Source organism: Lacerta agilis, chromosome 12 (genome assembly GCF_009819535.1).
Source record: "Lacerta agilis isolate rLacAgi1 chromosome 12, rLacAgi1.pri, whole genome shotgun sequence".
Lineage (NCBI taxonomy): Eukaryota > Metazoa > Chordata > Lepidosauria > Squamata > Lacertidae > Lacerta > Lacerta agilis.
This window is the reverse complement of record NC_046323.1, coordinates 45,098,258-45,123,098: the sequence shown is the minus strand read 5'-3', so window position 1 is coordinate 45,123,098 and position 24,841 is coordinate 45,098,258. Positions and strand designations below refer to the sequence as shown.

The 24,841-nt window shown below is 50.6% G+C and overlaps 1 protein-coding gene across 2 annotated transcripts in view; it reads right to left on the bottom strand.

Moving 5' to 3' along the window:
- SHH (sonic hedgehog signaling molecule) overlaps positions 1 to 17,300 on the bottom strand; it is a 28,857-nt gene extending 11,557 nt beyond the window's left edge. Inside the window, exons 1-2 of one of the 2 annotated variants that reach the window (XM_033165235.1) lie at positions 16,900 to 17,300; positions 8,231 to 8,492 (exon numbers count right to left, since the gene is read on the bottom strand). In XM_033165235.1, the coding sequence (XP_033021126.1) occupies positions 8,231 to 8,492; positions 16,900 to 17,202 (565 nt within the window). In that variant the 5' untranslated portion in view covers positions 17,203 to 17,300. Of the gene's footprint in view, positions 1 to 8,230; positions 8,493 to 12,470; positions 12,510 to 16,899 lie in introns of those variants that run through there. The other variant, XM_033165236.1, reaches the window with a different exon arrangement.
- Between the last annotated feature and the right edge of the window lie 7,541 nt (positions 17,301 to 24,841).

Here is a 24,841-nt window from a genome sequence, read left to right as displayed (position 1 = left end):
ACAGTTTCGGAACCACCTGGGTCAGCCCATCTGCTGGCAATCTAAATGGAGTCATACCACAAGTCAGAACATTCCATCCAAGGAGATCTGGGTTCCAGCTTCATTGCTATGTTTAAAGCTGCTCTTGGCTGTGGGTTAACTGGCTTAGACAGATGAAGAAAGGTGGTAGCCTGGCACTGGAGGGGAGCCTCAGGAACAGTTAGCAGCTGCCAGACCTTTTCTGAGTCAACTGGAATGAAAGACTCAAAGGTTGCTTAATACCCTAAGAACTGCACCATCATCCTTGAATGTCATAGAAGCAGCAACCTTTCTGCACCAAAGACAAACAGTGCAATCCTGTAGGTGTTTACTCACAAGTAAGTTGCACGGTGTTGTAAATTGCTTCACGACTTTTTGTTGTGGGAAGTGAGTCACAAATTTAATTAACCAATAAATTTAACGGGTGTTGAGTGGGGTATTTTTCCAGGGAAGGGGCACCGCTCTCAGTAGGTACCTGAAGGACTTGAGATACATGTCACATTTGCGACATTGTCACAAATCTTTATAAAAATTGCATGTGATTGCAGGTAGTTTGGATCTTACCAGAATTGCACTTTGCAAGTGCATCCAAACTGCAGAAAAATATTAAAGGGGGGGGAAGCAGGCAGATTGGGGACTTGAAACAAAAGATTGTGGCTTCAGCTTCCTGGACCAGCTGTGTTTCCATGTAAGTGTGCATAGTGTTGCAGTCTTAGACTGACTACTCCATCTCCCCAGAAATCTTGATGAGCCAGGAAGGGGAAGAGGGATGACTAAGGGTATTAATTAGAGAACTATCAAGTACCCCCACAAAACTACAATTCTCACCATCCTTTGGGAAAGCTGTTGCAGTTAAACTGGTATACATTTGGAATTCAACAAAGAGTTTCAAAGGGTGGGCCAAGAAGACCCATTTGAAGATTGCTGGACACCCCGGACTCTCAGAAAATAGCACCACAAGGCAGGATGTGGGCATAAGTTGCCCTCACAGCCTTCTCTCAAAAGGAAAAAGTAGAACTGAGTGCTTCTGCCACACTTTCCAGACATGAGACATCATGGTACAAGTCTTCCTACCCCAAGATGGCACACTCTAATGTTGGACTCCAACTCCCATCAGCACCAGCCAGCATGGTCCATGGTCAGGGATGATGGGAGCTGGAGTCCAACAACATCTGAAGGGTGTCCTGCCCCACTACATCAGGTGTAGTGTTCGAGGAGGATGTGCAGGGCCTCACTCTGAGTGAGAAGGGAGGCGCTCAGATGCACTAGGGAAAGATTCCCAGATACATATTGCCAAGACTTCCCCATATGACCATTCGGTCCAGTATCTAAAATTACCTCACGGTCCCACCCTCCAACATCAAGAGGTTTTGCAAAATAAGCTGCGTGAGCTGGCTGAAGTCAAGTGCTGTTCTGGGTTTCAATGGAGCCAGGATGTTGAAACCCATCTTCCCTCTCTGTCTTTCAAGTTCCCTCTTCCTTCCTGAGTGGGCTATTTCCAGAGCAAATTTCCTCCTAAAAGCAGGCTGGGTCGGGGCGGCCAGTGGCTCAGCGCCTGCCCTCCCTCCCTCTGTGGCTAGCCGGCTGAGCAATTACACTTTGAAATCAACCCTTGGAACCTTTCCTAATGCCTTTTCTCAGGAAGGGGTAAAATAGGAAAAACGAAAACAAAACAGATTGGTATTGATCGGCTAACAATTTTATCTCCCCGGCTTGGGAGCGGAGGATGGGGAAGGAACCGAACAGAAATCTTCGGAGAGGGGGACATGCCAATGAAGAGGCAAGGACGTCCTTTTGCAAGGAAGCAAAAAGAAAAGTCCCTGACACCTTCAGACAACCTCCCTCCCTCCCCACCCCACCCCACCCCCGCCAGCCACCCGTTCCCCCCAAAGTCCCGGCTTCTTCAGCCTAGGCTTTATTTGCACACTCGGAGGGGCCTGATGAATAGGTCCAGTTGTGTAGCAACTCAGTAAACATGCCAGCAAGCTGGCGGAGGTGTGAAAATCTGCTTCTTTGAGCAGGCCCTTATTTGGGTTCTCTAATTAAAATCCAATAAAAGGCCAGCATTGTCATTCTGATCTGTGCAATAAAAGGGAGGCACTCTCAGAAGAGAGGACACTTCCAACACTCCACCCTGGGGCCCCCCAGGCCCCCTATTTGTTCAGGTGTGGGGGGGGGGGCTCTATGCCAATTCACACACGCATACTTTTGCAAAAAGAAGACCCTATACAACCCTGCCCCCCACCAAAGGCCTTCCAAGAGCTATTTGCACAGACCAAGACACTTTTCCAAAACACTCAAGATGTGTATTTGAAATTGAAATGGAGGAGTTTGCTCTCTCTCTCTCCCACCCCCACCCCCTCGCCCGCACCAGCCCCCACGATCCGTCTTGTCTCTTATATGGTGCCTTTCCCCTCTTGACAGTCATTCAGGCCTTGTGGGGGGCAGCTCGCCTCTTTTGCATTCCAATCTCCGGGATCATACTTTTTGCAAACAGAGATGGCGGCTCAGAGAACCTCCCATGCCTGGAACGCTTTGGGTTTTTTTTTAATCTCCTCATCGCATTCTCAGTCATGAAACCAGAGCTCGGCCATTGGAAACCAGCTGGAGCAGACGGGATTCAAGCCAGCGCTGGGGAAATCCACGTTGTACAGTCACACGACCTCGTGTGACATGCCCTCCAAGTTACCCCCCTCCCTTCCCAAATCCTGAGCGTGCCCTGAATCTCAATGCCCAGATTGAGCCTGTTGGGGCAATTTGCTTCTGATGGAATTGAAGATGGAACTGGATGGTGCTGAAGAAGAGTATGGGCACCCAGCTTAGGCTGGCCAAGAGCAGGCTTTACCAACATGGCACCCTCCATGCTACAAACCAGGGCTGATGGGAGTTGTAGTCCAACAATCTTTGGAGGGCACCCAGTTGGCAAAGCCTGCTCTGGAGGATAACACTTGAAATGGTTGTTGAAAGAACCATAAAGGGTGAATTCTTCCCTGGCATGAAGGCCCTATAAAACAATTTATTATTGTAGTATTGTTCCTTTTGTGTTGACCTTGTGGGTGGTAGCTTGGCTAACGGATAATTCATTCCAGAAGGCAGGTGAGATTGAAAACTTGGATTAGAGCAGATTTGACTCCTCCGGGAGAAACCAAACTTTAAAAAGAAATCCTGCTTAAGTGGGGGTTTAGAACTGGACCTAGGAGGCATGGACATAGCCAAAAGGGGAGTGGGGACAGCTGCCCCCCCCTAAATCAAGTAAATCAATAAAAATACTTAATTGACTGACGTTCTCACCCCGCCCCTGCCCCCCATTGCTGGGAGGCAAGCTGGAGCAAGATCTATTGCTCAGACCTAGTAAGTTCTTCTCCACAACCCATCTACCCCAGTTTCCCTTTCCTATTCCAGCTCTCACTATGTAACAATTTGGGCATGAAAACTACGGTTTCCTAATTCCATTTAAAATAGCAACAATATTATAGAAATTATAGAAGTAAGGTTTTTTTCAGGGGTGAGAGTAAAAGTAATAACTTTGGCACCTTGATATTAAGTGGTAGTGCCTTAAAATTAAATGAGCCAGACTTCAAATCTAAGTTTCATTTAAAAAGTGCACTGTAGGTAATTCTGAAAGACAAATTTCAGTGAGAACCTGGAAATGTTTGAGAGATCCATAGAAATTCTGAGATCAATGGGAATTTTTAGTTCCAAACTTGGACAAGATTTTGTTGCAGTTCCCCCAGTTGTCTAATTTTAATATTATTGTTATCATTATATTGTGATCCATCTGAACAATTATAGGGTGGAAATGCTGTATTTACATTTGTATATAAAGGTAAAGGGACCCCTGACCATTAGGTCCAGTCGCAGACGACTCTGGGTTTGTGGCGAACCAGAGCAGTGCACAGAAACACCACGCCGGAGTGGTAGCTATTTATCTACTTGCACTTTGACGTGCTTTCGAACTGCTAGGTGGGCAGGAGCTGGGACAGAGCAACTGGAGCTCTCCCCGATGCGGGGATTGAACCGCCGACCTTCTGATCAGCAAGCCCTAGGCTCTGTGGTTTAACCCACAGCCCCACCCGCGCCTCTTTTCATTAGAGGCTAGTTAGAAGAAACCCGAGTTGCTTCCATCCTCTTCTCAATGAAATCATCTCCATTGACTTAAATGGGTGCCTGGTCCCCGCCCTCCTCCCAAACACGGGCGCGCCTTAACTCTTGTTTCTTATGTCAATCGATATATTTAGAGCAAGTTCATTATTTTTCTTTCGCGAATGCATGTTACTTGCCACGTTTAAAGTGGTGGGTTTTTTTTTTTTTTTTTTTTTTGCCCCAGCTGAAAGCTGCTACTGAACTACTGTTTAAACGCCAGGCAACAAACAAACGAGAGGAGGTGGCAAAACAAGCGGCCTAACTCCTCCGAAATAATTCACCGTTAACTGTTTTGCTAAAAAGCGACAATTTATGCAGATAGCTTGAGGGGGAGGGGGCCGGCCACATGCGTGCATTTCTCCGCCGGACCAGCAGGTGGCGCTGCAAGCACGGGGGATTCCCAGTACCGCCAGGTGGATTATAAGAAAGAAGCTGAAGGTGTATGTGACGGGGTTGGGGTGGGGGCGTGTTTTTGGCCCATACACGCTGTAGGTTTGGGCTCATCTAAACGGTGGCCATTTGTGATCCAGATTAAAAGAATTTGCCTCATGTAAATGTGCCGATTTACAATCCGGATTTGAGGAAACAACTTTTTTTTCATCGGAACTAGGGTGGTTTTATTGCAGATGACAGAGAAGCAGGAACAAGAAGAATAATGAGGAAGGAGTTTACTAATTAACCTATTTTAGGATGAATATAGGGCAAGGCGTGGTGGGAAAGCATTTGAAATCCAGTCGACACAGGACTTGGCCTCTTCCAGCTCGTTGCGAAAGAAAATGGGGTCTTGGGCACACCCTGTCTGTCAGAAAACAGCACTGGCCCTATGTAAGAGCAATTATGCTGGGTAAATTAGTTTGTGGGTCGCACTGCCTGTTGGAGAGTCAAACGCATGAGAATCCTCTACTAGAATCTTTTTCTTCCTCCCAGAAGAGCTACAAAGGGGATTGCCCCCCATACCCAAATCCCAGTGCCAAAGTGCCCTAAATGGCCTCGGTGCAGTATACCTGAAGGAGCGTCTCCACCCCCATCGTTCTGCCTGGACACTGAGGTCCAGTGCTGAGGGCCTTCTGGCGGTTCCCTCGCTACAAGAAGCCAAGTTACAGGGAACAAGGCAGAGGGCCTTCTCGGTAGTGGCACCCACCCTGTAGAACACCCACCCACCAGATGTCAGAGAAAAACAACTACCAGATTTTTAGAAGACATCTGAAGGCAGCCCTGTTCAGGGAAGCTTTTAATGTTTAATATAGTGTTGCATATATTCTATTGGAAGCCGCCCAGAGTGGCTGGGGAAACCCAGCCAGATGGGCGGGGTATAAATAATAATAATAATAATAATAATAATAATAATAATAATAATAATAATAATAATAATTTGCTCCAGAGTCATTGGAAAACCTGGCTTGCCTACAAGACTGAAGGATGAGCAGCAAATGACTGAGCTGTTCCTGCCTGAGAGCTATTTGCATTTGAAGTGACGGATGGGCTTCAGTTACAGGTGGGTAGCTGTGTTGGTCTGCCATAGTCGAAACAAAATAGGAAATTCTTTCCAGTAGCACCTTAGAGACCAACTGAGTTTGTTCTTGGTATGAGCTTTCGTGTGCATGCACACTTCTTCAGATAGTGGGCTTGAGTTGGGGGTGCCAGCTGCTTACAATCCCAAGGAACTATCTAGGTCGGCCCTGAATGGGCTGAGTCAGTTCTAAGACAGTCTGAAGGAGCTGGAATTGGATTGTAAAGCCTCTAATCTTACTACAGGTGCAGCAATGCACTACTACCACGGTTTGAGCGCTAGGCCAGCTCAACTTTCTGATGCTCACCAGGGAGTTAAAAGTGAGCTGAGGAGTGAGTTAAACTGCATCATGGGCGACCCACGTTGTAGCCACACTGACTTGGAAGCCTGTGCCCTTCGAAACCAGCCTCTCTCACTCGCTCCACCTAAATCCATCTTCTAACTTTGACTCGCAGCCTCAAGTGCATTTGCCAGTGATTCAGCAGAGAAGGAATCCCGACTGCTAGGGGCAAGCCTGGCCTATGACCAGTGAGCTTTGACTCTTCCTCGGGATAGGGTAGGGTGCGTGGGATCTAATCTCCTTCTAGTGAGAACCCAGCATCTCCCTGCCTAAACACAGTCCTGGAAAGTAAAATGCTATTGCTTGCAAACAAGTCGAAATAAAGCTGCGCAGACTTTGCACTCAGGAGTCGGAAGCAGAAAAACAAAGGGCTTAACTGGCTTGGGGAGAGAGGTTTTCAACCACCTCTCTGTATTCAGATTCCTAGACAGTTTTCTTTGGAAGTAAGTCTCACTGACTTAAATGGAGCTGGCTTCAAGCGGGCAGGGGGACTGCAGCCTTTAGATCTGACAGGCAAGCCTGGGGTAGCTTTTTCCTCAGGTAGTTTCCAGAGGAGGGTGGGAGCCACATCTCAGTGGAGTCTGGGGCAAGGTCTCCCCATGGCAATGAAAGACAGGTCCATCTGTGAGAGGTGGATTCTCCCTTACATTGTGGGTTCAATGGACATTCACTGCAGATTTCACATTGGAGTTTTGTCTCTTAGGGCAATTGGGGCCCTTCCCCACCAAGCACAGCCTTGATTCCTCCCAGCCCATCTGCTTGCCTTGCTGGCACTGCTTGGACCTCAGCCTCAGCGTTGGGCTTGTACAATTCAGCAGAGAGGACAGTGGAGACCAAAACTAGTCAGCTCTCCTTTCATTGGCTCTGGCTCCAACTATGGTTGGGCTCCCTGCCTTCTGCCCTACCATTTCCGCTGGACACCAGCCACCACCACTTCTCCATAAGCCTGGTTGGGGAACCAGTGGACCTCCAGCTGTTGCTGGACTACAGCATCTCTGACCATTGGCCATGCTGGCTGGGCCTGGAGGGAACTGGGGTCCAATAAGGTTTGGAGAGCCACAGATTCCCCAGTCCTGCCCTAAACACCATTTGTTCTCCACACAAGGCACAATGAAGTCAAGTTGATGGACACCAGCAACCAAGGATTTGGCAGATTTGTGGAGAATGGGCCTGCCAGTGGCTTGGCAGACCAGCCATGATAGCTAAGCAAAAACCTCTGCACATAAAGGCAGTCTACCTGTGGATTGCTGACTCTGGGCTAGCTCAACACCTTCACACCTGCTTTGTGAGTTTCTCAGAGGCATTTGCCTTGCCACTATTGGCGACAGTAAGCTGGGTTAAGATAGGCCTGTTGGGTTGCCCATGAAATCACACATCACAACAAAGCTCTTTGTCTTTTAAGGTGCTATAGCTCCACTGGTGCTTCTTAAATTATCTAGCCAATTGCCATGGAATTGTTCCACTCTCCATTCCTTGCTTGTCCCCTTAATACAGAGTAGGCAGTATTGGGAATACTAATCCTAAATAACTGTAGTTGTAGCAACTGTCCTATAGCAGGACTAATTGTTGGCTGTGAGATCCGGTGACCAGTCCTTTTCAATATTTCAACTAGCATGTCCCTGGCACAAAGTGAATGTCAAGTACTACTAGTACTATGATTTGCTTACTACTAGCAGCAACAGTTACAATAAGCTGTTGTGATCAAAGACCAATCCCTTCTGTGTGATCTATACAGTACCTGCTATGTTGTTTAGAATAAAGAAACAGATGTGAACTACTACTGTACTTACTACCTGCTTACTACCAGGAGTCAGATCTTAGCACTGCCCCTTCTCTTTCTATACAGGCCAAGCTATGTGTGTGGTTGGCATCTGTCTTTCTATAGAGAGACAATGGAGTGCGTTGGGGGGGGGTGTTGAAGTCAAACCCCTGCATTAGCAGCACTGAAGTGGGGCGCAAGCCTGGGCCAGTGTGTCTGGGAGGTCCTGGGCTGCCCAGGCGACAAGCCTTGGACCTCGCTGATGCGTCCAAAGGAAAGCAGAGCACCAGCTTGGCTGCAGGAGTTGCCGGAAGGAGGCGCACAAGGCGCCATCCAAACGTCTTGGGGACTCCAACCGTCTTAGGGACCAAACTATCATTATTGTGAAATGCCGCTAAGAGGTTAATAACAGAGCAACATCTATATTTATTGGGAGGGGGTGTTAAGGGTTGCTTCTTACCGGCCTTGACCGAGCAGTGGATGTGCGCCTTGGACTCGTAGTACACCCAGTCGAAGCCGGCCTCGACGGCCAGGCGCGCCAGCATGCCATACTTGCTGCGGTCCCGATCCGAGGTGGTGATGTCCACGGCGCGGCCCTCGTAGTGCAGCGACTCCTCGGAGTGGTGGCCGTCCTCGTCCCAGCCCTCGGTCACGCGCAGCTTCACGCCAGGCCACTGGTTCATCACCGAGATCGCCAAGGCGTTCAGCTTGTCCTTGCAGCGCTGCAGGGGGTGGGGATGGAGGGTTGTGTGTCAAGCAGAACACAGGAGCATCGCGAGGGGAGGAAAGGAAGGAAGGCGAGCCGCTCCCTGCTTCCCCACTCCCGCCACCCCAGAGTAGTAGCAGCAGCAGCAGCAGCAGCAGAAGCAATGACCCATCCACACCTCCCTTCCGTGCGCATCTTTCTGGAGACGCAAAGGGTTAAACAGCACTCCGGTACCCGAATCGTATCGCTTCCCTACTCCTCGCATTTCGAGGCGATAGATCAGGAATGGGGAACTGGGGGCCCCCAGGAGCTGCTGGGCCCCCTATTCCCCGCCACTGGCCATTCTGGCTGGGGGTGGTGGGAGCTGGAGCCCAACAACAACATGATGGAGGTTCTTTATCCTTCAACCCTAAAACAGATCGGTGCATTCATTAATATGGATCTGGTGCGGTCCTGTCAAGGCCAGGATCCGGAAGGGATATCAGCTAGGATGGTGCCCGCTCCTCTTCCCCCTGCACTCCTAAATGGGCTCCAATCCCTCCCCACCACACAGCAGTCTCACTGCTTTTGGGCGCTGATGCGCTCTCCCACTCTGCGTGGACCCCCGGGTTTCCACGCAGAGCCAAGAGGAAGACTCAGACTGCGAAGGCATCCATGGCAACCATCCCAGCGGCTACCCGTGTCTGTTGCCCAACCGGCTAAGCCCATCCCCCTCCCACCCCAAGGATATTCATTCACTCACTCACGCACACACACCTTTACTAGACGTTGCTTATTTCTAGGGAGCGTTTGGGAGCACAGCGAATCGAATATGAGACCATCTTAGAAGGCAGGGCGGGGAGAAAGGTGCGATCCACAGATGTTTTGTGGGTGGTATCCTCCAGTGACTGAAGCATTCCATCGCAAACATTTTTTTTTTTTTAAAGAAAAGCTCTTTCGGAGGAAAGAAAGAACCGTGTTGATTTCGATACCGGGAAGGGGGGGGGGGAATCTGCTTAGGATCTCAGCCTTAAAGCTTCCCATCATCTCTCCGAAAACCAACAAGGCTTATTTACTTCTTAAGCTATCTCCTCTGCCCACTCACTACGGAGGAAAACCCGTGCGCACCCATGATTTCATCCTGAACGTTCGTGCCTGTTTAGGATATATCGCAAGTCGGTTTTGCGAGCAAAGTATCCAGTTGGGGCAGGTAAAGAAGCAGGTGGGTAGAAAAGACGGGAGTAGGAACTACAGGGCAGAGACCAACGGCATGAAAAGGAGGCTGTGGATCAAGTGGAAACTTCCTTGGGAATAAGTCCTTCAGTAGAACTTGCTCCTGTGTAAACGTGGACAGGATCGAACTGCACGAAACGTGTGTGTGTGTGTGTTGCGGTCTTAACCCTTAACCCATCACGGAGAACGTACACATAGGATCTAATCTCTGCCCCGAGGATCGCTCACAGGCAATACGCTTCTGCGCCACCCTACCTGGACTCTCCCGAGAAGAATCTTTTTGGATCCCATAATTGGAACGTGGGGATATAGGAAGCAGCTGACAATGAGGGTCACTGTAGCTCCATACCGTCTACACTGACTGGCAGTAGCTCTCCCAGAGTTTCAGCAGGAGTCTCTCCCAGCCCTCCCCGGAGATGCGCGGAATTGAGTATGGAAGCCCCGGCAATGCTTCCCACTGGCGCCCACGGCCCTTCCAAGCGCCACGGGTGTTCGCGTTCCCTATGTTTTTAGTGTGTTGCGGGAGGGCAAGACACCTTTATCCACACTGGCAGCCAAGCAAAGTTTACTGGAGGACACAGTTGCCTTCTAGATATCCCTGCATCTCATGATCTCGTGTGTTCTGATCCAACGGAATCCAGCTGCTGCAGGGTCAAGGAAATGTGCCTTTTAGATAGGAGTCCCAGGACTGAAACAACGAACCTTGGACACGGTTCCCAGAAAACAAGCAGGTGCACCCCAGGGAGAAAGAGGTGGGTGAAGAGGCTGGTTTAAGCTATGCCCCATTGGAAAATGCACCCACAAGGTCAGCCTTACCAACAGCCCCGGTTATCTGATAATCCAGAAGGACACCTCTAAATGCGTTTACTCCGAAGCCAGTTCGCTTCGCCTTCTTCGAACCTATTTGCAAGTAAAGTTGTGGTCCTTACATGGGAGTAAGCCTTGCTGAACACAATAGGACATACTTCTGAGTAGACAGGCCTGCTAGGCTCCTGCCCTTTGTATGCTTAAAACAGCAGCTGCTGGAAACCTCCCAGGTGTCCATGGGAGTGGCCATCCCATATCCTAATATTTTTACTCCCAAGCAGAACTGAGGTTAAAATCAGGGTGCTAAATGGGGAAAGTCCCGTTCATTTCAGTGGGGTTGACTTTTGAAGCAAACTGAAGGCTAACTTTCTATAAAGTTAAGCCTTCCAATACCTGTATATCAACAGCATTGTCTCCAAAGGTTCAGTCAGAAGCACACAAATGGCCAATGGGACTTTACTCCTTGCTACGCAGGATTGAGGACTCAGCCCCACATTTTCTGCTCTTGGGTCTACTACTCTACCTACTACCTTATTCAGAATAAAGTTGTAAACCGTAAAGCCTTTGCTAGACTGTGCCACTTCAAGGTGAAGTTCTGTGCAGGTCTGACGGCTTCTTTCTCCAAACAAACCAAAACCTCTCTGTGCACTCAAAAAAATAAGACCAGGCCAAACCCTTCTTCTTCCTGAAATGCTGTTTCTTATCTGCATGAAGATTGTTTACCTTTTGTGTGGAGGAAATTCAAACATGCAAACCCCCCACCTGTAGCCTAAGATTATTATAAAATCCAAGAGCCACTGCGCTATATCAGTGTCTATACTGGCCTCCTAACCATCAAGACTACTGGCAAGTGCCAAGACTGCCGTTTCCTTCCTGCATCTTGCTCAGCAGCTACTGCTGAATGTACTTTCTGGGGCCCATTTGGGCGGTGATGCGTGTGGGTGTTCTTCGGCTGCTTTTAGGGATGGAGAGAGAGCGAGAGCCGTAGGTCGTCAGAAGAGCACCTGCTCTGAATGCGGAAGGTCCCAGGTTCTGACTGTCCCCAGCATCTCCAGGTGGGAGGGAAACTTGGCCGAGGTCTTTCTGTGTCATCTACAACCCCTCCGTTCGTCTCTCTGCAATCGGCAGCCGGGGAACCTCCTGGCGCTCGCTTTCCCTGACCTCACTATAGCTATCAAAGTCCCAACAAGCTTTGCCACGGGCCTGGATTGGCAAGGGGAGGAGAGATTGTTTGAAGGACAGACACAAGTCCAAAGACACATACCAAAACACAGGTCGTTCTTTCGATTATATTTTTCCTCCCCCCAGACATGGAAAATGTATAATCTGCCCCCAATTAAATAGCAACAATCCGGGCAACCCGCTTTTCTATGCATTATGCATTCCGAATTTTAAAAAAAGACTTTGCCTTTCTTCGGGGAAAGACACCTCCCCCTGCATTGGAGGGAGCTTCCACTAAGTAGCAAACTTTGCAATAAGTAGCAAAAGCCACGAGTGCCCTTTTCAGGTCCTTCAGAAAGGAGGGAGGTGGGGTTTTTTGTTTTTTGGGAGGGGGGCGTTTCTGCTGCTCAGAAGGAGCTTCTCCCGCGTCTGTCCAAGAAAGCACCCAGCCGAGGCCTAGGTTTTCGCTTCCTACGAGCAAAACGCCACCGCTTAGCATTGCCGGGAAGGGCTTTGTATTAACAGTGACATCATCACCGTCGTTATCATAATTGTGGAAGGAGAGGCGAGAAGCTGATCACGCAATGAGTAGAAAGTGCCCAGACTTGGCGCAAACTCCTTGCGCAGCGTGGCCCGGGTCGTGGCGCATTCCGCCCCACTGGCCGGCCTCTTTCCTTTCCCTTTGCACCGCGGAAGAAAGAAAGAGAAAAAGGAGGTGGGGACCTGCTGAAACTTTGACCATCGCAGGCTAGGCTGAAGGAGTGGGGGGGGGGTCCGTAAGGAAAATCGTACACCCTCCGACGAGCCCAGACACCTGAACTTGCAGGGCAGATTCCATTCTCAACGGGAGGCCTTGGAGGGACGAGGCGCACGGTGGCCGGCAGGGAGGAAAGGGCAGCTTCGGGGATTCTCTGGCGGCTCCGAGCAGCCTCTTTGCCAAGCGCAGAAAGGAGGGGGGAGGGAAAGACCGGCTGAGCCGGGATTGTCAGAGTCAAAAGCCGTGAAGCCTCAGCTATTTATTAATTCATCGGGTCGTGTGCCGCCGATCAAGCCCCGCTCTGCTCAGCCACCGTGAAGCGCAGCAGGACCGCGTCGGTGGGCGCCGTGTGCGTCTGCGCGCGCACGCCAAAGGGGCCTGGCCGAGGGGCTCAACAAGCCGCCCGCCGCCTACGCCCCTTCCTCTTTCCCCGGAGCCAGCCGACCCACGCTTCGTACAGGCACCTGTCGGGCCCGCCGCAGCGCGATCCTGTGCGTGCCTACCCCCAAGCCAGGCAGCAATCGTTTTACCCGAGAGTAAGCCCCGCTGGCGGTGGCTTCTGAGTAGGCAGGCAGACATAGGATCGCGCTCCTATGCCAACAGTCAATACGTTCAAAGCGAGGCTGTGTGGAGCCGTCCCCGCCCCACTCTCTGTGAGATTTACTCTCGAGTAAAAGAAGTCCCGGGCTGCGAAAATCTGCAACCCTATGCCCGCGTGCCTTGGGAGTAAAGCTGCAGTCTTATATATCGCTGCTCAGAAGTAAACCCCAGTGAGCTCAGTAGGATTTACTCCCGGTAAACAGCAGTCCCAGTCCCCTTGAACTCGGTGGCACTGACTTCCAAGTAAATATTCATAGGATCGGGCTGCGAGAACGACCTTCCAGACTAGGTCTGCGTGCCTCTCTTTGGCTCCCGGGAGCTCAGAGTTCCCGGGAGCTATGAAGGGGGCGGCGGTTCCTTAACGGCTCCCCTGGGGTTTATTATTATTATTTCAGACGAATTCCAACTTTATCATAAAAGAGCTGGCACCCTTATCTTGCCTGCAGATCCAGCCAATGGCTGGCCGCGTGTGTGTGTGTGTGTGTAGGGCTGGGTGTGGGAGGCGGGGTGGGGAGAACCCTTCAACCAAGAGCTTCTGTCACCTGTAAACTTAGGAATCACCCGCCAGCTCCGAGCTCTCTCTATTTGCGCTCTTCTCCCCCTCCCCACTCCCGGAGTTAATATTAACCAGCGGCTAATGCATTCAAGCAACTGCTCTGAAAGTTTAACAATTCCGTCCAGGGCGTCAGATCTCTCTCTCTCTCTCTCTCTCTCTCCCCTCGCCCCGCGCCTTCGCCCCTTTTCTCTCTCCCCCCCCCCCCCAAGGTTGAAAGGAGCAGGCAAACGCTCGGCTGAATCTCGGCTGCGCCGGGACGAAGCAGGAGGCAAGGCGTGGGGGAACAGATCTGATGAGTTGACCCACCAGACGAGGATTCATTCATACTGACATTCTGCATATCAAAGGCACATCCCGCCCCACGCTTTCTACCCCTCGCTCCCCACAACCTGCAGGCAGCACCTCACCCACACTTGAGATCGCAGCAGATTCGCTTCTGCGGATGCCCTCGAGGCTGCCTTTGCGCTCCGCCTCGACGGACTTGGGCACCGAGGCCTGCTTATCCGGCCCACCCAAACGGGGACCCCACTCTCCTGCTTGGTTCTTGCTCTCTTTTTAACCCACCCACCCCCAAAAGTCTCGCCCCCACCCTCGAAATCCCCACCCAGCGTCCTTCCAGGTCCATTGGACAAGTGGCATCTCTGAGGCGCCTGCCCGGCGCAGATCTCCTCACCCTGCCCTTGCTCCCATTCCACACACTCCGCACCTCGCATTCCCAGGTGCCCCCTTTGTATACAAGGGAATAAGAAGCACTGTGAAGCGTGTGTGTGTGTGTGTGTGTGATGTTGTTTTTCTGTTTCCTTCGTCTGAGGGAAGTTGACAGAAGGTCAGAAGTTCAAACGCTGCTAGCTAATGCAGCAAAGGAGGCCAGCCGAGTAGAAGGAAGGGAAGCGTTGCTCTGCACTATGCGCTCAGAGAGAGAGAGAGAGACCCCAAGGCGCTTGGGAAGAAGGCTGCGGGGCTGGAGAGGGGGGCGGGCGTGTGTAGAGAAGCAACCTAGAGCCGAGCAATAGAGGCCGGCATCTCCTCCTTGCTGTGCCCCCCCCCCCCAATTGCTCATATGTATCTATGCCCTGTTCCCAAGCTCGTCCCATGCTCTCTTGGGGAAGAAGGAACTTGCTTGTGATTGCTTTTCTGATTGACTTCGCCTAAGAAGATCTAGACATAACATGTTAAGCTCGTGCAGTAGGGATGCGCGCACAGAGGGAGAGGGAGAGGGAGAAGGGGGGGGGGGTCTGTTCCTGGAGCTTCCGCTCCACACAGCAAGTCAGCAGCACCAGAAGACGGCAGCGGCAGCAGCAGCAGCAGCCGCCTCGGCCGCCTTTCAAAAGGATACAAACTGAAATCCTAGCCGTTGCGATCGATACAAGAGGAGTAAGTGGAGCTGAAAATGCGAGATGGGCTGGACTGGCCGCCGCACAGCTACCCCCCAGTTCTTGCGTCTTGGCAGATGAGGAAAGTGCGCGCGTATGGGGAGGTGGAGGGGGGGGGGAGATGATGGAAGGAGACTGGGAACTGGAGCAGAGGAGGAGGTCGCCCACAATGGCACCCATCTTCTTCCTCGCTGCTGGCCTTGCCCTCTCCATTTGCGGCGCTTCGCCTCCTTTCTCTCTCGCCTTGCAGGAGGCGGGATCGGGCGCTGAACTCTCCCCAAGCCCCGCGCGCTGGCCTGTCCCTGGTTAAGGGAGGCTCGCGCGCCTCGGCGCGGCGCGCGCGTCAGCACCCTCCTAAGGTGCAGTCAGATTTAAGGTGGTCGGCTGGAGATCGCGGCCGCCGCTCTTCCGTTTGGCCCGGATAAATCTCCTAAACGTGCGGAAAATCAGGCCGCGGGAGAAGAATGGGGAGGAGGAAGAGGAGGAGGAAGGAGGTGGGGAAGAGGAGCGGAGAGGGCAGAGTTTAGGAAATCCCCCCCCACCTCCTTGTGGAGACTCCAGCTGAGCTCTTATTATAGAAACGAAGGTGGGGCTTAAATATATTAATAGCGACTGAGGTGCGGGGAGGAGGGGGGCAACGACTGTTGACCTATATTTGGAAGGAAACCCATTTCTAGGGACTGGATGACATTGCAGGTAGTTGGAAGGAACTCCGAAACTAGGAGGCTGGGGCGGGGGGGGGGGGTTGGAGTTTATGGCAAATAGTACCACCACCCCTGAGCAAATAGCAATCATTAGCTATGATTCAGGATGATCAGAAGAATTCCTAACCTAGTAAAAGGTTGATGGTTAATGGATAATAGTTCCAGGATCCAATCTTTAGCCCATATCCAATATTTATGGAATCGGGTGCGTTTTGAATATCTATATCTATATCTGCAGATAGATAGATAGATGATAGATAGATAGATAGATAGATAGATAGATAGATAGATAGATAGATGCGCCAGCCCATACATCGGATATTCTCCTTTTCTCTCAAACAAGTGATGCAATGCTGGTTAAGTTACTTGTCCCTCCCCCTCATGAGGTGGGGGCGGGGATGGGGGCGGCGAAGGAATATAGCTCTGGCGGTGAGCATCCTTAAAGGAAAATCGATAGATTAACGCTCTGTTTGGCACAGTTGCAAAAGATGGTTTTGCAGCAGGGCGATAAGTCGAACGCGCCTAATAACGGTGATCACGCTGTTATTATTTATTTTATTATTATTATTATTATCATTATTATTGCCACTGAACTTCAAGCTAGCCTTTCGGAAGTGCAAGATCCCGACCTTACTAGCAGAAGCTTGCAAGGTGCAATTAGGGAAAGGTGGTTAATTTAAACTGTATGTATCTAAATTTAAAAAATAAAAATAAAATAAATGCCCAAGGGAAAGAAGGGGTTTGGCACAGTCAATATGCACTTAAGGGCCCCATTAGCGTCACCCTATTCGTTAGATCCAAGTAGGTCCCTTAGGGTGTGGGGAGGGGGGCAGGATGCACTCAGAACCAGCTAACCAACCAACTCCCAGGGAAGGGCATAGCGTGGTTCTCCCTGCAACTATCACACCATTCACACACGCGCGCTCCCCCTCTCTCCAGCCTCCCTGGTCACAGCCCAGGAGAAGGAATAAATGCACACAGAGAGGCAGACAGGTAGAGGCGCCCACCCGCCCACCTTTCTCTTGCAAACTTATGGAGACCCATTGAGAAAACAGAGCTAAGAACAAGGAAATGGGAGTATGGGAGGAGGATGCCGGGATGCCTTGAAGGAGAGGACGCTCCCACCGCGACTGCCGCTTAAACTCATGGGGTCCCCCCTCCCCACCCCACCCCGCCCCGCCCCGCATACACGCACACACAAAGCGCGAACGTCTGAACGAGAAGAAGCGTGAAGGGTGTATTTTTTTCCTGACCTGTGTCATCAGCCTGTCGGCTCCCGTGTTCTCTTCATCCTTAAAAATAATGTCAGGGTTGTAATTGGGGGTGAGCTCTTTAAAGCGCTCCGAGTTGCGGCTGATCTTGCCTTCGTACCTTCCACTGGCGCCCAGCGTCTTCTCTGCCACGTTGGGAATGAACTGCTTGTAGGCTAAAGGGGTCAGCTTCTTCGGGTGCCGCCTCTTGCCGAAGCCCCTGCCCGGTCCACAAGCCAGCCCGCAGGAGAGCAGCAAAGCGCCCACGAAGACCAGCAGGAGACCAATTCTCCGCAAGAGCAGCATTCCGTCCGTGGAGGAAACGGCCACTTTCCACGCGCGCGCACGCACGCACACACACACGCGCGCACACGGCTCCCTGCCTGGCTGCTGGGTGTGTGTGTGTGTGTGTCTCCTCTCTGCCTTTTTCGGTCTGTCTGTCTGTCTGTCTGTCTGTGTCCCTCTCTCTCTCTCTCTCTCTCTGGAGATCTGCGGTTCTTTCAGATCCTCCTATCGCCTTTTCGCTGCCTGCTCCTTCGGATACTCTCCCCCGATCCCTAGCCAGACAGGTGCTGGAATGGCAGCTTCGAGGAGGTCGCTTGTGATAACGGAACTCATCGGAGTTTGGATCGTGGCACCGGGAGGCAGAGACCCCCCCCAAAAAAACGTTCAGGAAAGCAAGAATGAAGGCGGAAGGAAGGGGGAGGGGAAAAAAAGGTCTGGATTCTAATGGGAGCTCAGCTACAAACGCTTGTGAGTGGAGCCTGCCTTTAGTTCTATATTATAGCTGCCAGGGCTGAGTTCTGATTGGCCGAGGCGGGAGAAGCTCGCCTTCTGATGTATTAACCCTGAAGAAGGCAAAAAAAAAAAGCATCAACAACAAAAAAAATCTTGGAACATCTCTCATTCTCTCTCTCTTCTCCTTGTACCTGAAGGGCTTGGAAATGAAAGGGGGTGGGGACTGAGCTTTCTTGGGATAACATCAATTACATGTTTTCTTTTCTTTTCTTTTTTCTTCTTCTTCCACTCCTCTTAAACTTTTTTTTTTTTTGGCAGAGTGGTAAATTTTGTTATGAAGAGTAACAGATGCTAGTGTGGAATATATAGAGCGGAGTGGAAGCGAGACACCTTGATGCCTGCCCATCTAGATAGAAGCACAATGGAAAGGACCTTTTGAAATCGCGGGGGCCGGGGGGGGGGGGAGAAGTGACACCTGAAAATGGCGCACATCAAAAATAGGATCTTGCCAAGCAATTTGCAAGTACTTGGTGGGGGCACGAGGGGAGAGGAAGAGCTCAGTGTCCGTTGATTTGAGCTTCCAGAACTTAAGGGGGCAACTTCCCAAGAAAGTTAGACTTAGCACCTCCGCCATCCTGGCCTCGAAGACAAGGAAGGGGGGGTATTTTTAAAAGGATTTATTTTTACATAATAAGGTTGAACAAAGCTGCTTTTGTTGAAATAACTTTGCGGATGAGGTTATGATATATGCAAATAATATAAAATACGGATGGGGGAATCCGAAAGTTTTGAAAATAAGTTTTGCTTTATCAAAGTTTGTTTCTTCCTCCAGTTGCCGTGGGACTCCTCACACGTCATCAAGTGAACGGCGCGGATGGGGGCTAAGTTTAATGTGAAATTAATGGTTGTCTCCCGCTGGCTGGCAACGGTCGCCTTTATCCCGGGCTGCAGAAAGCTCCTGGTCGGACAAAGGTGTTGAGAGATGAGCAAAATCGTGGAGAGATGGGCCTGGAGATAAGGGCAGCTTCAACGGCCTTTGCCGAGTCCCAACCATGAGCAAACAGGTTGGTCGTGCCTGTCGGAGAGACCTGTTGTTCGCTTTGGAGGTTTCCAAAGAAAGTATCCCACAGGAATTCAGCAACGTCAACCCACTGAAATAAATAAGGACTTTTTTTCTGAGGAGGGGGGTATAAAAAAGTTACCACCTATTTATCAAGCTACCCACTATGATCTACAGAATGTCTCCAGACTTTTCACAAGACTCTCGTTACTTGCAAGCCTTGCTTGGGAAAAAGTGAATTATCATAAAATCTCAAACAGACCCAAAGTTTCGAAAGAAGTGGGTCATTCTGCAAAACCATAACAATCTGCAGCAAGCATGGGTTTTCCCCCTACTTACTCCGGAGTAGTCCCATTGGTGTAACAAGATTGCTCCGGAGGTGAGCTGTATGTTTTAAAGCACAGATCCCTACAGGAATTGCCACGTTGAGCCCCAAGTCCCAGGTTGGTTTCGAACTTCGTTTCTTTCCAGATGTTTACCCGTGAGAAACGTCATGTCGACCTTTACTTGCAAGTAAAGTTGCTTAAAAGATCTCTAGGGAGAAGCCCCGATCCTTCCCGTACTTCCTTAGAAAGTAAACTCGGCGGGAATCAAGGGACTTACTCCTAAGTAAACCAAACTATTTACTGGAGTCGTGAGCCCCAGAGTGAAATGGCTCTCCTTTATCATTTTAGTGCATCAGCTTAACCAGTTTGGGGATCCGCGCTTTCTAGGGCAAACGCTGGGTTGCCAATCGAACCTGTTGCAACCAGATGCACCACGCTCAGCCGAAAATTCAAAAATAGAAGTCAGACACCACCCCCCGCCTTTACATTAATTTATTTTAATGCGTCATCATTGATTTTCTGTCAGCAACCACCCAACCCCAACTCCCGACGTCTTGTTGTGATTCCAAGCTAGAATGGACAGCCTTTAAAAGTTCGTGACGTCCCGTCTAACTTTTCAAAGAGAAACACGAGGGCTGGAAACTGGCCTGACATTTTTTTAAAAATAATAATAATAATCACACGTCTTATATATGCTCCCTGTGTGTGTAAACAGATCCGAAGCATCTCTCTCTACAGAACCTTATTAGACAAGAAAGACGGGTATGGCCTTTTGATGTGGCTTTTCTTGGAGCTCGTCGATGAAACGGGGCCAGGAGTCAGAAGGAGCAGCTACTCCTGACTGGCGAGTAGGATCAGGGCTATTGCAAAACTTGGATCGCTCCCCGCCCCTCGCCCTCCACCCCACCCTCCACTTCAACGTACAACGGGGCTCGAAGCCATAGGTCTGGGGGCGCGGGAGGGCGCGGAGGTTGCGCGCCCAGCCAAGCGCGTCTCCTGCAGGAACAAGGAAGCGGGCCCCCCATCCCGGCCTCGCCCTCCTCCTCCCACCCCGCGATCGCCTCCTTTTCATTATCAGCTCGCCATATGTACAAACCAGTGACCCAAAGATCACTGCAGGAGAGGAAACGCGCCAAGGAGGAATTAATTACTACGCGCGAGTAATAAAAAAAAAGTGGGTGGGGGCGGGGGGCGGCGGCGAGGGAAGAAGGAAGAAAAGTTGTAACGAGGTAGGAAGTTCAGATCAGCTCCGCTATCAAAGGGGAGATGAAAGAAAACAGAGCAGCTCTTCGCTAGGGCTGGGTCTAGTCAGCTTCACCTAAGCTCTGGGGCTGCAGCTGTTCCACCCTCCTCCTTCTATCTCTCCCCCCTCCCATCTCTTAAAAATGATGCAAAGGAAGGTGGAAGAGAGAAGCGCAGACGGAGCCCCAAGGTGTCATTTATTCCAGGACTTTCTCCTGAAAGAGGACATTCCGTACACCCCCCCCCCCGACACTCACACAAAGAGGGGTGCCTGCCCAATCATTCTTGAGAGCCACCTAACGAAGATTGTGCGTAAATGTCACTTTTTAAAGCGTGCTCCTTGAATAAAACTTCCCCGTCCCATGTGCCTACTTCATGTTGTCCTGCCTAAGGAGTGGTGGCGTGAAGAACGTGTTTTCCTTTTTCAGAGGGGACACCACAGAAGCGAGGCGTGAATGCTGAGTTCTGGCCTACACTGCAATGCTGTTGGCTTCAATGACTCCAATATTCCTCGCAGGCTTCTGAAGGCTAAAACATCTCAAGTCGGGCGGGGGGGGGAGGGGGAAGGATATTTGGAGCTTTTAAATGTTTTGAATCACGTTCAGCATGATTTATGTCTTTGGTTTAAACCATTTCTGTACAGCTTTATGTGTGTAAAAGAAAATCCTCTGAGAGGTGTACAGCGACTAAAAAAAACCTGGAAAATTACCAAAATGCAGCAAAACAATCAGAAGAGCAGTAAAAAGGAGGCAAAATATGGTAATGTACAAAAATGAGAGGGTGCAGCTGAATGATCAGGGAAGGCCTGGCGGTGGTGGTGGGATTTGCCTTCAAAGGACACCTGAAGCAGGTAATTGACGATGTTTCCCCATAGGGTAGGGGAAAACTGTGTGCATATGTAATATCCACAGTCATACACACAACGTGTGTGCCTGCCTGTGTCCAAGCAACTCTAACCATTAGATCCTGGGCCTAGATGAACTCTGTGTGGGGATTAATCTCTTAGCCTCTTGAATTAAAAATAAAATAAAAATCAATGGGAAACCAGTTGCCTTTGACTTCTGAAACTCACGCTATGGTTGGCTCTGTCTTCCGAAAGAGTCCAAGAAATCTGCCCTCATAGCTGTCGATCGAAGCGATGAAAAATATACCATAGACACCCAGTTGTTCAGATGAATGGCTCCCCACTCCAAGACCCGGGATGGGGGGCACGTGTCACCACTTAACCTTTCGTTGATGTATATGCATATATGTTGATGTATATAGCGAGATAGATAAAGAGATAGAAATTTATGTATATATAGAGGCAGTTAAAGAGACAGATGTTTTTGACACCATTTTCTTTGGTCTCGGCGTCTTGAAGGCAAGAAAAAACCCCTTCCCTCACAAGGCGGACAGCCCGTCTCTTTCCATGTGGTCCCCCATACCTGAGTTTTCCCCACAACCAAGCAAATAATACGACCCTCCCTTCCTTCCCCTGCCCACCTGCCTGTTCAGGTTACACATAGTTCTGGACTTGAACCCTCAAGTCCATTTAATGGAATAATAATGGTTGCTTGCAGCTCAGTAGCTGTTGCTAACCTGCACTTTCAAAATGTGAATAACAACAAATAGTTATTCCATTAAGGACAGTCAAGATGAAGAAACGGGGTGGGGGATGGGGGGTGGGTGAGCTAGGCGGACCAGTGGTCTCACCCCGTATATGGCGGACTCCTGTGCTTCTTCACTATGCCTATCACCCTGTTCCTCTTAATTTGCCTTAGAGACTCATAAAAGCCCACCAGGCTTGCTCTCTTCTCATGCCTTTCCTCAGGTTCAAGGCCCGACACTTCGAGGTAGGGCTGGGAGAGACCGCTGCCTGAAACCCTGGAGAGCCACTGCCGGTCAGTGTGGGCAATACTGAGCTAAATGGACAAATGGTCAGTCAGTATACAGCTGCTTCCTCTTTTCCACAGGCAGGCGATAGCTCTTCTCTTTATTACACCACACAAGACCTACCGCAACCTTCCTCCCACCCCATCGCAGTAGCACCGAACGTCTCCTTGCCTGTGAACTTTCTAGTATCCCGTAATAGCGGCGCAGATCCTAGCTAGCAAATCTGGAACCTCTGTCCCGGTATCCACATCCCGGAGGCTTCTGAAAACCCCTCAGCCCAGACATTTGCATTTATGTTCCCCCGACCTCTGTTTTATTATTCCCCTTTTATTGCCAAGCCTGAATAAAAACGAGTTCTCTCAGAAGTGAGTTGCACTGATTTAAAGTTGCACAGACATCACAATGTCGTGGTGGGGGGAACGCAGCATTTTAACAATTTGAGCTTGAAAAGGTCTTTGCGTCTCTCTTCTCTGGTGCAAAGGCTGTTTATCTGGCTCCCCTTTGTCCGCAGGTAGGGGCGTGCCCTCATTAAAAAAAGAAAGTTACTGGTCCTCAGTGTTTCTCCCAGCCAGCCACGCACTCCGCATCTCTACCTTGCTTCCTTCCTCTTTCAGAATCCTCCCCACTATCCCCAGCTTCGCTTTCATTTCCACTGCTGAATCCTGACCTTGGTGGGGGAAACGGCCAAGCTCGGAGTCGCTTCGGGTTCTTCTCTCCTCTATTAAGTCGAGGAAGTTGGGGTCTCCCGACTCCCAGCACTCCGACCCCTCGCTTTCTCCAAGGTCCCTGCCTGCCAGTTCCTTCCCGAAACGGTAGGAGGCTCCCTGGCCACGGCGCGCCTTTTATTTAGAGCAGCCGTAGCAGGATGGCGCGGGGCGCGGGGGCTAGTCTGGTGACCTGCGAAGTTTCTCCCGGGACCTGGGCAGAGCATACTCGTCCCGGGAAGCTCCCTCGTCCCTCCCATGCCAGGGTCTCTCCTTGGCATTCAGGCCGGGGAGTTTACAGCAGCGCCCTCCGAGAGGTTCCGCTTCCAAAAGCGTGCGCTCTTAAGCGCCCTTATGGCGCACAGCGGCGCTGCCAGGCTACTCTTTCCTGTGGAAATCCACCGGGTTGAGCTCAGTGGCACTGTCAGCACCGGCCTTGCGAGCAGAAGGGAATGATGATGATGATGATGATGATGATGATCATAGTGATGAAATCTCCAGGGCGGCTTGGAAATGATCCCTGCCTGAAACCCTGGAGAGCCGCCGCCAGTCAGTGTAGACATTCCCGAGCCCGATCGATGGCCCAATGGACAAGCAGGTGTGCGTGCTTTGGGAAATGTGCAGAGTTCCCTGTTCACTAATCAGTTTTCTTTGCTGCACCCAAGCCATCTGGAATCAAATGGCTCCGGCACAGAGGGGTCCTTTTCTAGGCAACGAGGCGCTTTGTGGGCTTGTCTGTCTCAGGGGCCCGTACCACCTGACTGGCTTTGGGGCTCTTGGTTGCACCTTGACTGGGTAGCATTTCCTCAGGCAGCACAACATCCTGGGCCGGATGGCACAGCCGGGTCCTTTCTACGCTCCCTGCGAGGTCCGCCTTTCCCTCTTCTTGGTGCGCAAGGAGATTCCAGCGAGCACAGCGCGCAGGGCCCGCCTCGTCCTCTTTTGGGGATGGGCGAAGGATGCACTTCCTCGTCCTCTCTGGTAGGGCCGGCGGGAAGGGCTTCGCTGGATCGCAGTCGTGGTCAGCAGGACCAGAAGTGAGAGAACTCAGAGTTTTTAAGAAGCACTGAAATGTGTACAGGTGTAGTGCCTGCCTTCTGTACATAGGGATGGAGCTTAATTAAATGGAGAATACTGAGCTAGAGGCCACATTAAACCTAACCAACCTACTATGTGTTTCTCTTGTCCAGGCATTTACTAGACCCAGAACTACTGAGTTTTAGGAAGCCTAAAAAAGCCAAAAAAGGAAAAAGAATAATCATGTGCCTTAATACCATTTCCTGGAACCACCTTCCCAGGTACCCAGGACAAAATGAATAGTCTTCTTGGATAACAACCCACCTCCCAAATCTGCTTTGCTGCCTTCTAAGTAATAATCCTTCAGGTATTTGTAAAGTTCTCTGTTTTCTCTTTCTCCAGTGCAGCGTTTTTTTCCACTGCTCATCTTTCTGTGTATTATCAAGAGCAGTGCTGGGAGACCTCCAGCTTGCAGGGCTTATCAGGGTCCATTGGGGGCGGGGTATTTTGGCCAAGCCACGCCCATCTGCCTTACAGGTAAAAAATCTGCTTGAGCCAAAAGCAGGGGGCGGGGTTTGCAGATACTGCAGATCAGATGATCAGTGGTGCCTGCAAGGCACTGTGCAAGAGTGTGCTTTGAAAGATGCTCTGCAAGACCTGATAACTGTTGGGTCTTCAGAATGCTGAGCGTTATCTGGAGGTGGCCTTAGCACATTTAACCAGGTGCATTTGCCTTGTTCTTTCCTCACCCAGCAACCTTGTGAAGGAGATTAGGCTGAGAGGCAGTGGCTGGCCCAAGCTCCTTCAGTGAGCTGGATGTCTAGGTAGAAAGTGAAGCTGGGTCTCCTTAGTTCTAGTCCAGCACTACATCACACCGACTCTCCTCTTAGCACAAGGCAACATGAGGTGGCACCACCTCAGATGAAACAGTCTGTATGCTATGAAGACATGAATATTTTTACTAGGGTGAAGATGATCATGGA